At 40.7% G+C, this 21,096-nt stretch overlaps 2 protein-coding genes across 4 annotated transcripts in view; both read right to left on the reverse strand.

Moving 5' to 3' along the window:
• Positions 1-14,953, reverse strand: part of BEND5 (BEN domain containing 5) — a 31,950-nt gene extending 16,997 nt beyond the window's left edge. The window contains exons 1-2 of one of the 3 annotated variants that reach the window (XM_065655885.1): positions 14,513-14,953; positions 511-644 (exon numbers count right to left, since the gene is read on the reverse strand). In XM_065655885.1, coding sequence (XP_065511957.1) covers positions 511-644; positions 14,513-14,729 — 351 coding nt within the window. In that variant the 5' untranslated portion in view covers positions 14,730-14,953. The remainder of the gene's footprint in view (positions 1-510; positions 645-14,512) is intronic. The other 2 variants (XM_065655884.1, XM_065655886.1) reach the window with 2 other exon arrangements.
• The window catches only part of AGBL4 (AGBL carboxypeptidase 4), a 922,470-nt gene that overhangs the window by 362,604 nt on the left and 538,770 nt on the right, over positions 1-21,096 (reverse strand). The gene's annotated exons all lie outside the window — the stretch shown is intronic.

Below are 21,096 nucleotides of genomic sequence, written 5' to 3' on the forward strand. Positions count from 1 at the left end.
GGCACCTGGACCTAAAAACGCAACTGACAGTTATGACGGAGACAAACAGCCCCATCAATTTGCCTTCTCACCCACTGCTGTAGTTGGGAAGTCTCAGTGCAGCCCTTCCAATTCCAAACAAGCAGCACGCAATAGTTCACAAGTGCCACCGAGAACAGCTGCTCAACATTCATGTAACCGGTGACTTTTAAAGCACTCTGGGCCAAAGTGGAAGAGTATTGTTCCAAAGATCTCAAATGGCAATTAAACTGTGTAGATCGTATAAACAGGAAAATGTTCAATTGCACATAAATCAGGCTTTGACAACGTGTACCCCACCCCCATACCCAATTTGACCCAATTTCACCAAACTGTTTTAAGGGGATCAAAAGCAGGCCTGGAATTCTTAAGCTATGATGCCTGTATATGCCCCAAGCACTTCCAAAAAAAAAAAATAAAATTAAAAAAAAAAGAAAAAAAAAGAAAAAGGAATTAAAAAAAAAACCAAAAAAAAAGGAAAGACTTCAGTACCTTACTGTGTCTAAGCTCCACATCTTCTTCCCCATAATCTGTAACCTCCCCAGCTTCTTCTACGTGATTGAGAGAGAGTTTGGGGATTTTAATTTTCTTCTGCATCACACTGTTCTCAAGGTCAGTTTTGTCCTCTAAAATGTATATTAAAAATAAAATTTTGTTACATTAATCAGTGTTCTTACTTCCAAATACTACACGATTTAGGCAAGACCAGTTAGAAAAAAAGAAAAAAACCCTCCCAACCTTCAATCCCCTCATAATACTATATTCAAATTAATCCATGGCATAACTCAACTGATGCCCACTGACAGTTCTAGAGATTCAACAGGCTATCAATCTGGCCAAACACAAGAATAAATATTGAAAAATTCATGTGAGTGATCAAAAGTGTCAATGAGTAGCCTGTGCTATCACTAAAGAGTTGAAGATGCTGTAAATGAAACAACTTCCTAAAAAACATGTGGATTGCTTTAAATTATGTTACCAATAGTATCTTCATAATCTGTTGCTGCAGTTCAAACTCTGCTTAGGTTTAAAGTGAAAATAAACTTGGTAATTCATGCTACGGATAGAGACCATCATCTGTCAGCAGTACAGATCTATTTGCACACATGGCAGATTCTGCTGTTCTGCAAGGCGCGGGGCTGGAAAAGGGGATGCTGCGGGACAGGTTGAAAGGACATTACAGAAAAGTTGGTATGGATCAAATCTGAAATGAAATTACTATACAAATCCTATTTCATTAGTTAATGGTACTAATCCTTTTGCTTTAGACACACAAACCCAATAAATGCTTACATTAAACTTTGAATTTCATTAAAAAATGAAGTAAAATATGTTCAAAACATTCTAATATAACTCAAAATTAGGTATTTCAAGAGATTATTCTGCAAACAAGTTTGGAATATTTTAATGTTCCTGAAAAGGTATAGAGGGGACAGGGTATCAACAGCAGAGTCTCCCCAAATGTGCCTGTGATCCGTAAAATTCCTGCAGAGCAGACAAGGTCCTAAAAGGTTCACAAGCTTGACTAACTCTTCAAGACACTGACAAGGAGAAATCATCCAAACTCTGAAGTGTTGTACACTGAAAGCTTATGAGTAAGAAAACATTTTGAGTTTTCTTGTCCACCTGCAAACTGTATTTCACAAAGTGTCCCAGGAATATTTTTGAAAGTGCCAATGAAGACAGCATTTGGGAGCGCTTAGTTGCATTCACTTTGCTTTCTCAAATGAGCGTCTTTCCACGGGACCTCAAAATGGTTACTGTCGACAGTGTAGAAAAGGGAAACAAAGGTAAATCACTGTTTAATGAGGAACAAGGCATTAATTAGAAATGAATTACACAGATGAATGCAATTCATTTTGTTACAGATAGAAATGGATCTCTTGTAGGCAAATGGTGATATTACAGCCCAAGGCTATGTAAAGAGAATAGGCACAGAACATGTAGAATAAGACATCAGACAACCTGAAATGAAATGCAGATGGTAGCAATAAATACTAAGACAGATGCAAAAAGAAACAGATAAACAACAAAAAACAGCTAGGCTTATTTTAGATCATGCTCCATTCCCCAGAGCATCACGAATGCTTATCCCAGTAAAACAAAAAGGCAATCCAACTGTTTCAGTTTTGAAAAATAAGCCCCTACGTTTTCATTTATCTGGAAAATGTAGGTTCATCAGAAAAGTGACATAACCCAATTCTACTGCCAGAGTGCAAAGAAGAAAATAAGAGAACCTTTCTTCAAATAAAATACAGTTACAGACTAAAGGACACACTGATGGGTATTGCTATCTTCTTGGAATGACAAAAATTTAAGAATAAATCAATCCATATTGAATGAAAAACAAAACCCACAACTTTTTCTGTGACTATATATAGTGGGGTATGGGGTAGATTGAGGAATACTTTGCTAAAATATGTTCTCACAGTTCCTTAGAGGAAGAGCAGCACATGCATGCTGCAGAGCTGGCTTCTCTAGACCGCTTTGCCAAATCACCTTCCAGAGAACGTGCAGACAAACTCCTGCATTTAAAGAATGCAGATCAGTTTCTATGCTCCGAAATAACCCTTGGCCTCACAAGATGGACACAATCCAATCACTCCATATAGTTTAAAAAAAAAAAAAAAATTGTCTGCTGGCAAGTAGCTGAGGTCACCAATAGCCAGAAGCCCATGAAAACTGGAAACAGTTCCCGGTCGTCCTGCCCAGGGAAACATGAATCTTGAAACACCCCCAGGACGGGGTCACAGAGGAGTAAATGCATGTGCAGATGACAGGGGAAGTCAGTAAATACTTTCCAATGAATAAAACAACTTAAAAATAAAACCAATTTGGAAGAACAGAAATATTTATCCTTGATTTTGGTTTTTCATTTTTAAGTCAATTTATAAAGGTTAAGATGACTGAACAACATAAATGAAAGAAAATACTTAATTTGAGGTGAAAGAAAACAATTCAAATCACCTGAATTCTTCTTTCTCTCCACTCCCCTCCCAGTTTCTCAGTTTGCCTATGAAATTTATGTTTGCAAAACTTCACTGGTCAACTGAAGTTAAATGTCTGTTTATGTAACTCTTTACAAATGCTTATTTTGTACATTATTGGTGTGTAACTATCAATATAGTTCTCTTTCATGTTTGATAAATCTCTTCATTTTTCTTTTTTATCTTGTAAATGAAGCAGTAAGTTCAAGAAAGCAACTCTTTTCTCTGCACAGAAAATGTGAAGAAACATAGGTGAAAATGAGTTTATATAAGCTAACGCTCAGGAACTTTTAATTTAGTCAATGAGCAAATAATTCTATGTTCCTCTGCCTTCCAACAACAATACATATAGTATTTTCCTCCATATTCTCTGGTCTTTGTAGGCCTATTTATACCTAGCACAATTCATCCAGTGTGTTGGATATGAAAAGGCCTTTTGTTTTTATTTTATTTTTTTTAAGTGCATTTCCAACCTCTGTCAGCTTCTGCATTAGCTGCAGATAGAGCCAGAAAAATCTCATTCCGATCATGAGGCTAATGCTGGAGCGCTGGCTCTTGTTCTGTAAATATTAATGGAATTTAGGAAGGAGAGGGAGGGAGAGAGAGGAGACCAGGGGGAGGGGTAGGAGAAACATGAATGTGCATTTAAAGCAGTTCTTCTTATGACTCTCTGTCTGTTGTTGCGCCAGTCTACAAGAGACAGGTATAAAAAAGAACGCAGCAAAAAGCCAAACACATGGTTTTGAGCCAGAAGAAAACCAGGATATGAACCCAACAGCTGGACAAGCTGCAATTCAGTGCCTGAAGCTACAGAACATACTAAGAGAGTGAAGGGCAGCCCTAGAAATGTAGCTCAGAACCTCATTTTGTAATAACCCAAATAATTTGTCTGGAGACTTTGTCCACAGTCATTTAAACCTTGCTACAAGTTAAAAACTATACCTTCCCTTAGGTAGCCACTATCAGATTGTCATAGAGTTGTGTCCATTGTTCTTCCTATATATGAAATAAGTAGTTCAGTGGTACTGAATACTGAGAACCAGTACTTAACACACCTAATTAGGTGCTTGTAACAAAATGTGCGACGTAGAAGCACGAGACAAGAATGGACAGCACTGATTTTCTCTGTTCTTTAAGAAGGGACGTTCTGGAAGACACATGTAAATTAGGAAAAAATGCTTTTGTGCACAGTAGCCATAATGACAGACAGAGAACACGGTATACTGTGATGCGATATATAGAATACAGCATGCTGCAAAAACTGTTCTCCAGGAAAAGGTCAGACTTGGAGAGATCTTGTCAGTCAATTCCACAAGGTACTGAAGTACGGGGCGCAAGAGCCACCACACACAAGAGCATCTCTCCCCATATGGCCACCTACAAAGTTGCTTGGGTAGTAAAAAGAAAATGAACTGCTGAGAAATTTCAGAGTGGCTGGGAAGACATTTGGCCTCAGCAAAGCTGAAAGAAAGAAAAGCCAAAAAAGCAACCCTGCATTAGAGAATCTGTATCAACTAGCAAAGGATAAGATGTTCCTGGAATGTTTTTCTTCAGTTGGGCCTTTGTTTCAGTGTCACCATCAGTGGATTCAGGCCAAAAGGTAAAAGCTTCAACTGTAGAGTGGCAGGGAAATGGCACGGACCAAGCAACTTAACAGGGCAGGGAGCAAGTTCGTTAAATTCAAGTAGAAATATGTTAGTGCTCTAAAACTGAAAACTCTATCATGGGATGTAGAACAAAACTATAGAAATCTCAAAGTCTCCTTAAAACATTCCTTACTTTCTAATCTAGAAGTAGGGATTGAACAAACTAATCCCTTCAAAAAAACAGTTCAAATACTAATTTTTTTTCCACCTTTGGAGTAGAAGCTGGAAAAAATAGAGGAAAAGAGAGCTCTGCAGTCCAAATGGATGAGGGATGGCAGGTTTGGGATCAGTCCAAGTAAGGGGCTTGGCAATGCTATAAATCTTACAATAATAAAACGAAAGAACCTTGAGCAAAATTCATCCTTCCACTAAGCCTTCAAAAAAATTCCACCCCTTGTGAAAAATGATATACTGACAGATGAAAAAATTTACCATCACCCTTCCTATTTCCAGGCATATATCCAACACATATGGACAACACCTGTACAAGATTCCCCCTACACTGCTGCACTGAATTGCTTTGCTACTGATTTAACCAGGTTGCTTCTACAGAGCAGGTAATGTCACCTGCCTTGGCACATTGTGCATCAGTTACAGCTCCTACAGTAAAAGACACTTAAAAACCAAAGCAAAAAAACCCACAACCAAAGGTATACTTGGTGCTTCAAAGCAAATACACACACTAAGCACAAAAAGACAGGGATTTCTAAGTGCCACTTAAACACAAATAAACAATAATCAATATTGCTGTGACTGAGAAGGCAAACAGCATGACAGTAGGAAAAAAAAGCCACCTAGTTGATTTGAAACTGGAAAAAAGGAATTATAAACTACTTTCTTCGCTAATTTAACGCAAACATTAAAGGAGGACTTTAGCATGAAGAACAGAAGAGATTTCAGAAAATATAATGATCCTACAGGCTCAGAAGATATAAAGGATACAAAAGAAAAAAAAAAAACTTGTTTTATATAAAACACCTTTGAGACAGCAGTACACTGAGATTAAGACCACCACCTCAGAAAAAACTCAGAATGACAGGAACAGACAACACAAGACAAAGGGCAGCAGTAGAAATGCAAGTTATTTGGACAGGTGCCACCAGACCTGATGCATTTAAAAGCAGGGGGTGTGTGCAAAAGAGGGGTCAACCGGGTGCTGGCACAGTCAATTCAAGATTCAGGTAGTACAAGCTACTATTGTTTTGCCTTTTTTTTTTTTTTTTTTTTTGCAAACTAGAGGAGACCTTTGTTGGAAAGACAAAGAAAAGGAGGATTAAAGAAATAAACATAGGGCAGAAAAGATTATTCCTCCCTGCCTCTAAAAAAAAAAAAAAAAAAAAAAAAAATCAAGAGAAATGGACAAAAATGGTAGGAAAATATGTTGGGCCATCCTAAAGATTTCTGCTAAGGATGTCAGAAAGAGAAGCTGACAACAAATTTAAGTAAAAAAAGTAAAGAATAAAAAGGTAGAACTCATCTGGGCTAGTATCGCTCCCAAAAATTTAAGAACTAAATAGTCCTGCAGCACTTCTCCAAAAAGGGAGCATGACAATAACAGTCAAACAAGTGACTAGAAGTATGTCTTCAGAGCAAAAAGAAGAGCAAGCAAAGAAGTCAGGGAAGAACAACATATCATGTAACACTGTGACTGGCAGGGCCAATAAGCACATGAAGGTGAAGACATGTTCTTGAGAAACTGGCCAAAAAGGCTGTTAAATCTTGTGAAGTGCATTTCAATTAAGCGTAAAGAATAGGAAAGAGAGTGAAAATAATTCTTAATCAAATTGGGAAAAGGCAAGACAGAAAGGTCTTAAAACTACCGCTTGACAGATTTACAGGTGATGGGCAAGAAGGATGATGTGCCAGAAGCCTGAATCAAGACCTGTTTCTGGGGATGGAGAGCAAGGCACAGCTGTTTCATACAAGGGCTCTGAAGAAGGAAGAGAAAGATTAAGGAGCCAACCTCCTACAAAAGCAGAGGACAGATTATATAAACAACTTCTGCCTCTTAAGTTCTGTCACGACTGGCTCTCCCATATTGATATTCCATACAATAATACAAGTAAATTCACCAAGCATGGACCTGCTGCTGCTCTCAAAAAAAAAAAAAAATCTAACACGCCAGCTACTGAAGCAATACGTTGAGGTCTGAAAGCGTGCTTTTTCTTCTAGTGGAACAAGAGAGATATTCAGTTTAATACTGCTAGGAGTGAGAGTTATGGATATGGACCCCCATTTGTAGTCAAATTTCTAATGCACATGAAGACATTCAAATATTTCATAACATTCTCCTTTTGCACATGCTCATTTATCATCAGACTTGTTCAGATTTACTGAGGATTGGCCCAGATTGAGTCAGACTTGTGCTTCAAGTAAAACTTAAATATATCTTCTTTCTTAATTTCCATTATTAATATGAAATCTATTTCTTGATTTGAAAGTTAATACAACTTCAAAAAATAATTAACCAAAACCAACATGGCTCAAAACTAATACAGCTAGAAATAATTGTTATTCTTTTTTTCTTTGTCAGCAAAACTCTCGTTTAACTTTTAGTGGTATTAGAAGAGTGCTTGGCTGCTGTAGAAATGGATGAACCTGGATGATCCAGTAAAGAAAAGACACTACGCTGAGAAACAGGAAATCATGCTCTTCACAAGACTGAGTACAGTTTTAATCCTGGATCCAATATTTACTTAAACAGTGACTTTGAATAACTCAACCTTTCCGTCGTACTGTCTCCATCTACCCCACTGAAGTATTGTGCAGATTTGTTAATATTTGTACAATACTCTGAACAAGTATAACACAAAGGATTATAGCTATTATGGAACAACTCTCCTAAACCTTTCTCAAACAAATACAATAATACAATATTACCACTAAATTAAAAAGAAGAAACCCTGAAAACAAGAACAATGCTAAAATGCTAGTCTTTACATCTTTCCTCAGGACCTACATATGAGACTCAACTATGGGAATTATTTCTTAAATGTTTGAACATGATAAATATTTTACAAAAAACCCTACATTAAAAGCTATTTCTTTCTTTAAAAGTTCAAAAGTTCATTTAAAGAGATAATCAATCTCAATGACAGCCACAATTTGTCAATCTGGCTGCCCTGACCAGTCAGTCTGTATCGTGCTGTAAACTTAAATTAGGACCAAACCCTGATTATGATTTCATTATCACAAAGGCCACAAAGCCACGGAGATATTGCCCACCACCTACTCAGCAGATAAAGCAACAGCCTGCAGGGAACAGCCCATGAAGCCTCTGCAACTATCTCTGCTCCAGGAATGAGCTTGCTATGGAAACAGTGGGTAGGATTTATGCATTTTTTAGTTTACATGCAAAAATTACAATGTGGTTCATCCTGTACTATTTTTAAAGGGTTTCTTTAAAAAACGCAAATAATTGACTGACTGGCACTTAGGCAACCCACTGGAAAAAATGTTTTTCTGTTAAATTATGAAAACAAACATTAACTTACATTTTTTTCTCCTTTTCACTCCCCTGCAAATTTTAGCATATTTTAATTAGCAAGTGTTAGTTACCATAGCTACCATAACCATTCTATCTTTGAAGCCTATTTTATTAAAATCCTGAAATTCATACTTCTACTGTATTGCAGTTAAGCTTATACAACATTTACAAGCATAACTGCTGTTATGTGGTGCAACATATGCACACCAAGACCAAAAGAAATAACAACAGTGTAGGTCACCCTTATGTCTTCATGTCATAAAAATAAATAAGTGACTAATAAGTGACTTCTGACTATTAGGGTGAAGCAAAAAGCAAATGTGACTGAGGAACAAGCAGGTCAGTTCAGAAGAGTTTAATACCAAAAAAAAAAATATATTTATTTCTAGAATAAGCACTGTGATACAGGGAAAGAAAACTAAATAAGGGTAAAATCTTTTTACACAGATAAATCGCAGCTTTTAAAATTCCTTTTTACTGGCACTTTATCCTGCTGATGACATGTAACCACCACCACTGTCATAATGGTTACTCCAAGACCCTACTTACCAGCTAGTTTTAAAAGCTCCGAATTTTTTTTGCTGCTGCCACTTAAGCTTTGTACAATGTGCCATATTAGAACTTCAATGCAGAACAAACCAAAAATCACACAAAAACCCCACAATTGTGCCCTTGTATATCTCAGATATACTCCTTCATATCTCAGATATACTCCTTCATATCTCAGATATGCTCCTACAGTAGAATTTAGAAAAAAGGGAAAAAGACCTCCTTCCTTCATCTTAAAAGAGTTAAACCAGAAATGGCCTAAAGAGTGAAATTTAGTTTTAAACATTCTTTATGAATATTGCTACATTTGTATTCCAGACTGTATTTAAGAGTGTGATAAAGTTACTTTGTTACACGCCCAGATTGTTCACCTGGTTAAAAGATAACACAGCAGCAGCATGCTGACAAAGTAGGCCATGCACCTCAAATACCACAGTAAAAATTTCTTGGTTTTGTTTTTTGTTTTTTTTTTTCGGTTGGTTGGTTTCGGGTTGGTTTTTTGTTGTTGTGGTTGTTTGATTGGGTTTTTTTGTTTGTTTGGGGGTTTTTGTTTGTTTGTTTTTAAACATTTTTTTGTTTCTGTTTTAAATATGTTTTGAACAAAGTTACTTCAGCACTGCATAACCTGCTGAGCTCACTTTCTCTCAGTGCCTGCAGAGCACCCTTCACACAACAAGACCCAAGGCACAGCAGACAGATAATCCAGTTAGGAAGAGCTGGACTTGCTGCCCAAAGGCAGCAACACACAAGCTCATCCACAGGTACTCCAGAAAATACTCCGGGGGTGGGGGGTAGGGGTGGGGAGGAAAAAAATCTAACAAATTTAAAAGAATCTGTGAGAAAGTACCACCACTACTGGAAGGCTTCCAACAGCCTCATCCTGTAACATCTTTACTCAGGGCAGCACTCAGGATCACCCAAAAAACCAGTTGCAAGTGTTTTGATTTTTTTTCCTGGTGCCAATTCTCCCCAGGTCCCTGTCACATACCATATGAGCTGCATGTCATGATAGGGGATAGACCTAGAGCTTTCTAGGAACAAAGAGTTAGCAAACACTGGCCCCACCACAATAGTTCATTCACAGGCTGGAAAAGGAAACGTGACACATGGACTATGTATTAACATAGGATGGAGCAGGGGTACACAGCGGCCACAGCTGTGACCTGCTCTACCTGCTCCAACTCCCCAAGCTGCCTGAATAGCACATGGAATTTAAAAAAAAGCATGAAGAAGCACAAGACAACAGAAATACCAGTAAAAGCTTTATGCTAATGTTACACACCTAGACCACTTCCTGACCTAAATTTTGTATGTACTTGATATAATCCAAGACCTCATTTTGTAAATCCTCACCTATTCCAGCACTTGCAAAGGGTCTCTCCTCCCTTAGCTATCCAAAGCAAAGAAGCCTGCTGCAGCTTTTTAGTGTGTATCCACCCTCAACCTTACTCAAAACTCAGTCATAGGATCAGTTACTTTAAAATTGTTCTGGGAGCAGAGATTTTACATCTTTCTGAAACACACAGCAAACTACCTCACTGTGAGCTGTACAGATTTAAAAAATCGCCTAACCTATTTCAATAAGTGGAACGTAACATTGTATAAAGGGGCAAGAAATAATATAGATGCACACAGGTATTAACACGTCTGCTGTGGCAGCTAGAGAATTGCTGTGAGAATCTGATGGAGATGCATTTGTTACAATCGTGTGGGTGGGAAATGTTGAGGGCAGCAGTTAGAACAATTATTTACTGTAGTCAGGAAAGAAGATAGTCACTATTAACTTGTTAACAAACGTAGCCTGAAGCAGTGAACTTTAAACAGCCCCTGAACCTCAGTTCATCCCACCTACTACTCATAACTTTGCCAAGCACAAAAAGGCTCCAACAAGGTCATCTAAGGATCATGCTAGCTCCTATAAGGTGCATATACTATAGACAAAATTCTGCTACTGACTATATTGGGCAAGTGTGAAAAAGTTGCAGGTGGCACACATATTTCAAGAAGAGGGACCAGAAAAACAACTTTCTGGTATTTTGAGGAGAGGACAAAAAAGAAGAAAAAAGGAAAGGTGTGGATGATTGTAAAGACAGACTCAGACTCTTCTCCAAAAGCTGCCTACTATTTTTGTATTCTCCACAAGATAGACCAGTTAACATCTCACCTCAAAAAACCACTATTCAGTGAAACTCTAGCTTGCTGAGCGGTATTTTCAATTCAAGAGGTATATTAAATTATTCCTTTATTATTACATAACATCAGTTGCCTGTTAACCAAATGTTGAACTCGTTAGGGCACAAAACATTTATTTTAATATGCCTTCTACGGTCCAAAGAACTGTCTTAGTCAGGGGTTAACCATTCTGGTTTGAGGTCTGGTCGTGGGCTAACTTCTGAACAAGTAGAAGGTTCCCACACCAATGCGTACCACCAGTATCACCAGTTCCCAACCATATGCAGACAGACACAAGAAAAGTGTACGGCTGCTCAGAGTCAATCTATCACTTTGCTGTAATACTATTACATACAACTTCTTCCCAGAGTATCCAAACTAAGATAGTGTTTATCTCTTCAACATACCAAGTCTTATCACAACTACTTGATGCTCTGAGCATTCCCACCACATTTCACTCTTTTTTTTTTTCCCTTTTAAAATTTGGGATACCTTTACAGCAGTGCTCTCTCCTCTGCAGCAACAATAATATCCCACACAAGCACACAGGCTTTCAACCATCCAACCTCACCACAAAGGACCAAGGAAATTGCTTCTAGACTCTCTCAAATGAGGACAATTGTTTCATGAACTCTTTACACAACCAAACAAAACTTTTTACTTTGGGTATGAACAAGCACTTACCCCTGCGTGAACTCCTACTTTACAAAGGTAAAAGTTTGAGAAGTATCTAAATTTCTTTAAATGTAAAAGGAAAGGAAAACTCTTTTCAAAAGAAAAAAATCATGTGAATCTCACATCTGTGTTATTCCTCTACTCCTTTTTTTCAGGTCACTAGAAAGGAAAATCAAGAGGATCTGTTTCTCAGACTATGATTAACTCTTACTACATGGACAGTGTTTGATCATGAAAATATATACAGATTTGCTTACTTGAGCAGCCTTGTTAAATGTAAGAAAAGTGGGCACCATTCAAACTGCAAAAGAGTACTGTGCAGGCTCAGAAAGATGACACTTTCCTCCTTTATTCTTTTTTAGTTTTTGTCTGTTCAATTTAATATCTGCACCATGTCTTTGATCCTGAAGCCTGTTTCTAATGGGGAATCCTTGGACCACAGCAGCAAACCTTTAAAGTCACTGATGTACTAATTTGTGCAGGTAAGGGTTCCTTTCAAAAATTCAAAATCAACGATGTATATTTTACATATAAAAGCAACCTCGTATGCATTATTTACTATTAAGGCAGGCTGGAATCCTTTAGAATGAAAAGTTCTATAACAGTATGTGAAACATCACTACGGACTTGTAAAACTATTTTTACCTAAACAAGGAGTTTGGATAACCTCAGACTTGTAATGTTTGCCATAAAAAGTTGTCAAGATCTGTAAAAATAGAGTTGGTCACTATAAACTGAAAATTGTGCTAAGATGTGTTCACATAAGATCAACTTTTCTCCCCAAGGCTTTTAACCATAATAAAAAAACCCCACCAATATTAAAACTTTGGGGAGAAAATTACAACTTTAAACATAAATAACCCTTTGTATATAGCATATGGTTAATTAAATTATGGTATTTTTACACAGTGCAGGGTGGAAAGAAGCACAGAAGTAAGGATTCATTTGGTGTTCAGGCGAGAAGTTTTCCAAGCACATAAACTACAGATCTAGTCAGATATATTGAGATGTGACAGACGTAATAAAGACAACTGTATGTTTCTTTGTGTTCCTGGCTCAGCAGGAGAATTTCCTGCAGAAATTAAAATCTCTGGGGAGCAATTAGTGCAAATCACTAATGCAGGTAACAAGTCTTGTTCTCTGGAGGAAAGAGTGTATACTGGTTTGTTCTGGTTCAAGAGAGATAAAACAAAGGGAAACTGTACAGAAGAGCACTTCTCTTAGGTATGTACAGGCTCTGCCTGGAACAAGGGAAATGACAAAGTAGGTGCTGGAAAACTGGTGCAAGCTGGTAGGCTCAACATGTGAGCAAAATGCCTATTACTAAATATTTCTCTGAAACACTTTAGTTATGTTGAGATGAACAAGAGGAACAGAAAGGGCACCGCTGCTGCAGTTTCCCACTGAGAAAGAGGAAAGTGAAGTCCAGTTGGGATGCCTTTGAGAAGAGGCCAAGCAAACCTTGAACACTAACACTGCTGTCTTCCATGGATGTGATGGGTAACTTGCAAGACATACTACATATACCAATTCTCCTCTGCTACAGACAAGGACAGAGAAAACACAGGCTGGCTGAGGACAACAAAAACTTAGCAGGACAATCCACTCCTCTGGTAGGCTACCTTATCAGTTCTCCTGAACTCCTGGAGTTCCAAATATTCAGAAATCAGTAAAGCTTTACAGGGAAATGACATATATGTTGGCCTGTTTCTTGTTCTTTCCAGGCATCCATTTGTGGGCACTACTGGAAACAGGTAATGGTAAAAGTCACTGTCTGAGTCAGGGACCAAATGGACCACAACCAGGCTGAACTGGTTTAGGAACTGTTATTTTCAAAATTAAATATAAAATTTAAAAATACTAGTTTTACGTGACTCTAACACCAAGTTGCTCTGTTTAAAGGTGAGAACTCAGCGTTGCCTTCTCAGAACTCAATACTAGACAGCAGAGTTTTTTCAGCCCATTCCATATTTGGGGAAACAGACGTAACCAGTATTTCCCCTCAACTGGAAAAGTCAGGATCAGAACCCAATGTCCACTATGCTGCCCAGACTGACATTTCAAACAGTCGTTGCCATCTTTCAACAGCCTATTGGGCAAGTCCACGCTAACCAGTAAGTTGCTACAAACAACATCAAACTTCCCTTCTACGTCAGTTCTGACTATGGCAGCATGTTTTCTATGGCTGCAAGGGAACTACAGAAAATCCTCAAGGCAACGTGCTGCCAAAGAGTTGTGATTTGAGGACACACGTAGCACAAGGGCTGAACTCATTTAAATGGTCAAAATATAGGTTTATGTCTTGGTATACACCTTAATTGGTCCTCTTAGCTGGAGACGCATTTGTTAAGTTAAACATGAAACAAACCAAATGTGGCAAGACCAAGCTTAACAAGCGTAGTATCTAAAGGTCTGGTTCCGCTATTGCCTTCCAATTTGTGAAGTCACTTAAACTAACAAAGTGGATATAAAACAGCACCTCTAATTTGGCAACACGCTGCCAAACTGCGAAGGTATATAAATGACTCCATGCACTATAAATGCTGTGTATGAAAACCTTAACTTTTTTTTTTTTTTTTGGTAAGTTTCTGATGTCAGCCCCGCGGCTGTGTAACGATGGCCACTACCAGGGGCTCAGGGTTATTTCGGAAGCCGCTCCTGGGGGTTCAGGCAGGAGCGCGACGCTGCCCGCCCGGGACCTGCAGCCCCCCAGCCACCCCATGGGACCCCCCCCACCCCTCCCACCCCTCCCAGCCCTACCTGGGCCCGCCCAGGCCCCGCGGAGCGGCGGGAGGGGATGGGAGACGCCCCCCCCGCCATGGCGATCCCCGTCCCGGCGCCCCCAGGGCTCTGAGCATGTGTCGGTGCGAAGCCGCCCCCTCCTCTCCCCCCTCCCCCACCTCAGCGGGGAGGGAGCGGCATTTGGGGCTTCCCCTGGCCCGCCCCCGCCTCCCCCCCGCGGCCCAGCCCGCCCTCACCTGCCAGCGCCAGGATCTGGGCCTTGTGGAGCAGCAGGCGGTCGCCCCACTCTCCGGGGCTCTCGTCGTCCTCCTCCGCCTCCTCGGGGTTGCGGTACACCGTGTAGACCTTCTGGTTGTCGAAGTCGAGCCGGGACGTGGGGCTGAAGTCCTGCACGCAGGAGACGGGCAGCGCGTAGCAGACGTTGTCCTCCAGGAACCGCACAAAGGCGTACATGGTGCGGCGCGCGGGCGGGGCGACCGCGCCGGTCCCGCGCTCCCCGGCTCTGTTATTGTTCCTCAAAATCCGCCCTCTGCGCTCGGCTGAGCTCGCCTGGCCGCGCCGCCAGCCGGGCGGCCGCCGGCTCCGGGCAGGCACGAGCAATCCAGCGCGGAGCGATGCGAGGCGAGAGGCGGGTGGGGGCCGGGTGGCGGCGGGAGGAGCAACCCCGGCCCGGCTCCCCCGCCTCGCCCGCCCGGGCCTGGCCGGGAATTCCCCTTCCGGCGGTCCCGGGCGCGTCCCGGCTCCTCCGCGGGGCTCGGGCTCGCCTCAGCTCGCCGCCCGGCAGGCCCGGGCCTGCCCAGCTCCCCGGGAGCGGCCTCGCACCTCCGCCGCGGAGGGTGTTGGGGCGGGCAGGTGCTTTCGGGAGTGCGGCCGGGCAGGGTGGGGGGTCAGCTGGCGCTCCTCAGGCACCTGTGTGGGGGGGACCGGTCCTGCCCCTCGGGCTCGCCATGGTCTGCCTGGGCCTGGCGGGATCCCCACAGCGCCGCTCACCCTTGAGCTCTGTCGCTCAAACACGACGCAAATAAAGGCCGCGGGAAGTTCCTTCTGCGAGTTAAAAACCTCCTTGCACCTGTTCCTGATAAGCAGGCCTGCTCCCAGGTGAGGTGACACACACAGAGGTCAGCTCTGAGGCCGGGGCGGTGCCAGCAAGTGCCCATGAGGAGAGGAGACCGGGTCCTTCACAGCCAAACACCACGCAACGCCAGGCTCACCTGCCAAGTATCAACAGAATCTGCACATCTGTTTTTACCTGAAGGGCTTCAGGGCAATGCAGAACCACCTGTGCTCAATGGTACCATCCAGCGGTGGTGGTGGCGGCTGGGGGAACACAAACCTCTCCCCCCTTCCCCCCAGACAGCACAGAGAGGTGAGAAATTCTGTGCAGGTGTGTAAGGACAAGGGTTAGAGGCCACGCCATTTTTAGCACAGATGCCTGAGCTTTTGGAGACACAGAGTATGGAAGTTGGTAGCTTTCTGTATGAAAAAACAATGTGGCAGCATTGCTTATGGTCCACAGCATACTCTTAGCTGTGTTTCTAGTACTGAGATACCCAACCAGACTTACGAACAGAACAATAATACGTCAAGAATTATTTAAAGGAAAAAAAAATCACAGAACGAGTAATGAACAGCAAGAAAAAGGCATCACTGGTTTTCTGTTTGCAAGAAGCCAACACAAAATGAAAACAAATTTTTTTTGTTGTTTGCATATCCCTAAGGTTTGCACTACTATGTGTACCCAATACATTGAGTTTAACCACACTGAAAGTGGAAAACCTGAAGTAAAGTTTTGACTGAGCAGTAGCACAGGTTGCCCAGAGAGCTTGCAGAGTTCCCATCCTTGGAAATAACGCAAAAGCCATCTGGACATGGCCCTGGGCAACCTGCTGCCCTTGGCCCTGCTTGAGCAGGGAACTGGACAAAATGAGCTCCCGAGGTCCTTTCCACCCTCAGCCATTCTGTGAAAGTATCAAAAACTTACAGTTATGCCCAGCAGAAGTCTGTCTGTCTCTTAAGCAATACGTGAAAACATAAGGAATGCATACAGGTGTAGTTAAGCTGAGGTAACTATTTCAGTAACAAGCTGTAAACTTCCCAAACAATAGTAGCAGCTTTATTATTTTAGCAATTAGAGAGTTTTGCAAATACTTCAGTTCAAGATGTGGGATTTAAATGGCAGTACTTTATGTTAACAGTAAAGTATTGCCAGACCGGTATGTAATTACAGGCAAACATAAGTCTGCTACAAAGTACGGGTGACAAATGTATTCTAGTAGCTAGGCTGCAAGGGAAATGAAATTCCAGCAAAGATTGTGTTGCTGATCAAACAGTAACAGCTGCTGTAGCGCTCTGATCTCCTCTACCTTGTGTCACAATGGAGGTAGAGTTGCAGAAAGACGACAAGACAGATGGAGAGCTGGAATTACTCTGTGGACATTGTTAAAATTACGTGATGGACAATTTTGTCCCACTAGTTCAGTGGCTAGTGGGGGATTCAGTACACCGACTCTTGCCAGGATTGTATTTCCTCCGCAGCTGAATTCTATTTGCAACATCTAAGGCTGCTGTCAAGGGAAAGGAACACAGGAAGATGGAGAAACTGGAAAGAGAAGATAAAGACTCAAAAATTAGGTTGACTTGGAAGGGGAAAGATCTCTTCAAGTACCAAGGAGGCCCAGATAATTTGCCCCCATGAAAGAAGACTGAAAGACTTCATGTGAAGGCAACCAGTGCCATAGTAGTGTGGGGTTTTTTTGTTGTTTTGTTTTGTTTGGGTTCCTTTTGGGGGAAAGGGAACACTCTAAACTGGTATTTGCAACATTTTACGTTTGAAGGTTCAATTACAGCAAAGGCTGTAAAGATCTTTGTATCAGCAGCAAAAAAAGTTCTCAAATCCTTTAGAAAGGCTGTTTCACAGTTCTCCACTGAAGGTCGTTTTTGGGAACATATTAAGGATTGGGATGATAAATGCATGTTTACACTTGGTCCCTAGCACATAGATTGAGCCAGAAGGCAGCATAATGCTAAAGAATTAATAATAATCCCATACATTTCTGCCTACAAGGAACAGTGTTAATTTCTGGCTTTAAAATCTATAAATAATCTGCACTGGTTAGCCGTGAAGCTGAGGAAAAGATCCATTTAAGCAGAGAATGAAACACAAATTTTGTCACTCCTTTCCTTTGGACCTTTCCCTTACTACTAGTGGTTAGCCAGCTGTTTTAACACTAAGGTTAGCTCAGGGTTTAAAGATGTAGAGCTATTTTAAAGGTTTAGATTTTAAAACTCAAGGGAATTACTAAATCCTCACTGGATTCAAATCCTCTGGCAAGTCCAGCCATTTAGAAACAACACAACCCTGCTGAGAAGTAGATTGTCATACTTTCAAAATACAAAGGAAGCCTCAACTTAAAAAGCAAAAGTGTCACTCCAAGAGTCAGGAAACCACAAAGCTCAGTCCCAACCCTTGTGGCACTCAAGAGTGCTTGTTTCCTGGAACACTACCTGTATTTTGCTGCTGCTATTTTTCTTGAAAAGTAAAAAAAACAGCGTTAAAAGCAAAAGCTGATGCCTGCTGGTTTGATGTGCACTCTGTGTTTTCACAAAAGGCGCAAAATGAGAAGCTAATAGTACCAATAATAGTTATACAGGTGCTCAACCTCAAAATTAGGCTCATCAGGCACATTACTTCCATGTTTAATACCAAACCTAGGAACACCATATTGATTTTAATATACTGATGAAGAAATTCCCATTTTCTTTTACCACTCAGGTAGAGGGGCTTCACTACTACCTGACTACTCAGCAATGGACTATTGCTAGGAACCCCTATGTGTTCAATATGCGGTTTTCTTGTGAATTTATTTTTCCTCCAAGTAGTGCACTTCTACATAATTGTTTTCAAGCTCAAACAGACCTTGAGGGTGTATTCACAATTTTTTAGGTAACATTGTATTTTAACAATAGCATTTAAAATCATAGAGCTTAAAGAATAGCTCAAATAACAATGCACAAGAACTGAAGACTGTTCAAAGGTTTATGTATGTACATGCATACAATCTACTCACAATCTGGTTAATTTTTACCAAGAATGTGATTAATAGGGTGGTCAGAAGAGACCTCTGTTCCATAGTATCATTTTTTATCTTACAATAAAGCGCAAGATAAGTTCATTTTCAGGTATGAATGAATCTTCCTCTGAACAAAGTCATATACAAAAGGGGTGGATCTACTAGCTAGACAGACGCAGCATGGCAGGCATTCCAAAGGGTTGTTCCCCTTTAGATTTTTAAGTAATTTTTGACTCTCAAGATACTGTTGGCACACTCTGCTTTGAGCATCACAGTGATTACATATAAAATTCAAACAAACAAACAAAAGAGGTTGAGTTCCTATATCATCCTAAAACATGGACAAGAAAATATCTGTGCCCACATGTAATTTCTGAAGCATTCCAATACCAAGAGAATAGTATGGGAGCCTAGATTACATAGATAAATTCTTAAGATTTAATCTTGTGAAATCTGTGGCCTTAAACCGTCCTCAGAAGAGGAAGGGCATCACTGCAAAGCTATTTAGTCCCAATTCCTGAGAGTGATCTAACCTTTCTTGGGGCTGAGGGTAATACTCAATCATCTTTTACATTAAACTCTCATGTCCTAACAGAATATTCTTTCAAAGAAATGAAACCTAAGGAACATTTTATGGACCCATTCGCATAGGAGACACTTATTTCCCAGCTGGTATGTTCTGTAACATGAAAAGATAATGATTAAGCCAAAGTGACCACTGGAGCAGGCACTTTCCTCACTGTTAATGACTGGCTGGAGAAACCAAGGGCCAAAAAAAGCACCAGACAGTCATTAACTACTGAAAATTCCTGACCTAAAGGTCATTATTACAATTATAAACCTGGAAAATGAAAAAGTAATTATTTTCTTTGGGTTTTTATATGTATCGAAAAGATAAAATTCCAGTGTCTGTTGCTGTGGATACTGGTCTGTAAGATACTTATCGTTCCCATTCTGGCAGGATGCGCAATGCATAGATCTGGGACTGGCAACCCTTCAAGAATGTGTGCCAGACTGTATTTTCCAAATTACAGGTTAAACGTGCCCACAGAAAGTCAACAGGAATCGGGAGACGCTGCCAGTCGGCGCTGTCTTGCCGTGGTGTGAGGCAGCAATTCTCCCCCTTCTCACCCTGTCCTTGGCTCAGCGGGAGCCAGGAGCTGGGCTGGCTGGGAGCTGCAAGTGACTCTCAGATTGTCGTGACTTTCAGCTCCCACCATGCTGTAAACCATTCAAAATCTTGCTAAATACCATCCTCTGTACTCAGGCAGTATGCTGGTTTCCATGCTATAAACTTCTTTCCTGAGAGAAAAGTAAGAAAGACATTTTCTTCAAGCTGACTTGTGGTGGATTCAGCTTTAAAACATGCCTTTCTGGTACCACTGCCACTGTCTTCAAGAACTGCTCTGAAGACATTATTGCCATTGCAACCCAAATGATCTTTATTGCTACTACCATGGCTTCAGCCTATATATTTCCACTCTATCTGGAAATTTTGAGATTTTCCCTTTCTTTTTTTAAACCAGACTTTTCCCTGGCTTTTGATATTCAGTTTACTAATATGACTTTAAATGTAGCTTTACATGTATAGATTTTGCACCACTCCAAGAATTTTATTCCTTCTGTGCCTTAATGACAAAGTGACTTTCATTTGGCAAGCACTAAAGTCTCCTTGTAACCTTTGGGCTCCAGTGTAAAATATCATTACTAGACACTGCTCATGATTATCTTATGCTTTAGACAGAGCTTCTGAGTAAGAAGGTATTAATGATGCTTTTTCATAATATTTCCATTTTGGTTTTCTATTCTCACATTTGTACAGCACTGTTCTGTCTTGAACCAGCATTTATATCTCATACGGACAGGGAAGATGATCCTGCAGCCCTTTTCTGGACAGACCTATTCTGCTTGAGAGGTTCCCACAAGTAACATGGGATATGCACAGTAGAAAAGGAGGTCAGCTACTACTGACTGCATTTTTTCCAGAATGGTACTTGCGCATACTCACGTTTCCACATTCCTTCGGAAGTCTGATCTTAGTGGGAGACTAGACAGGCTCTAGAGATGGTTATTGTTGTTCTGGAAGGTTCTTGGCAATCAGCAGCAACAGGAATGGGATTGCATGAGAGCAGAGTCAAAACTGTTTAAAGAGATATGTTTTCACACCCCAGTGCTTTTTAATTCATACTCTTGTCATATTCTTCCTAATCCCTTTCAGGGCGGACTGTATTTCAGTATGAAGTGAGTTTTCAGAAAATATACCCGAGAATTAGTGCTCACATGTCATCACTTCGGAAAATAGAGTTTTCTACTTCTAATAAAAGTCACAATCAGAGATGGACCAGCAGCCCTTCTGAGGAACAACTAATGCGAGCACGTAAAATCCTGTGTGGAAGGTGAATGGCAGATAGCAGAGCAGGAATAACTCTTGGATATTCCAGAAAAGTGCTTTCCTCAGATGTGTCTTGTTAATAATCACATTTAAATTAAAATAAAATAATTCTTCACAGTTGGCAAACTGAACACTGAAACTGCTGGAAACTGAAATTGCAAGTGCTCACTGATATAAAAACCTTCACTACATTCTGTGAACCTCTCCACTTTTACTAAAACCAGATATCTTTACCATTTATGAGTTACAAATGAAGTTGCACCTGGTCTGTGCTAGTAGGTAAATTAAAAAAAAAAAAAGCCACAAACACAACAAGCGAATGTTAACTGGAAGGAGTTGCTCTCACCCAGCTCCCAAA

The sequence above is a fragment of the Caloenas nicobarica genome, chromosome Z (genome assembly GCF_036013445.1).
Source record: "Caloenas nicobarica isolate bCalNic1 chromosome Z, bCalNic1.hap1, whole genome shotgun sequence".
NCBI lineage: Eukaryota > Metazoa > Chordata > Aves > Columbiformes > Columbidae > Caloenas > Caloenas nicobarica.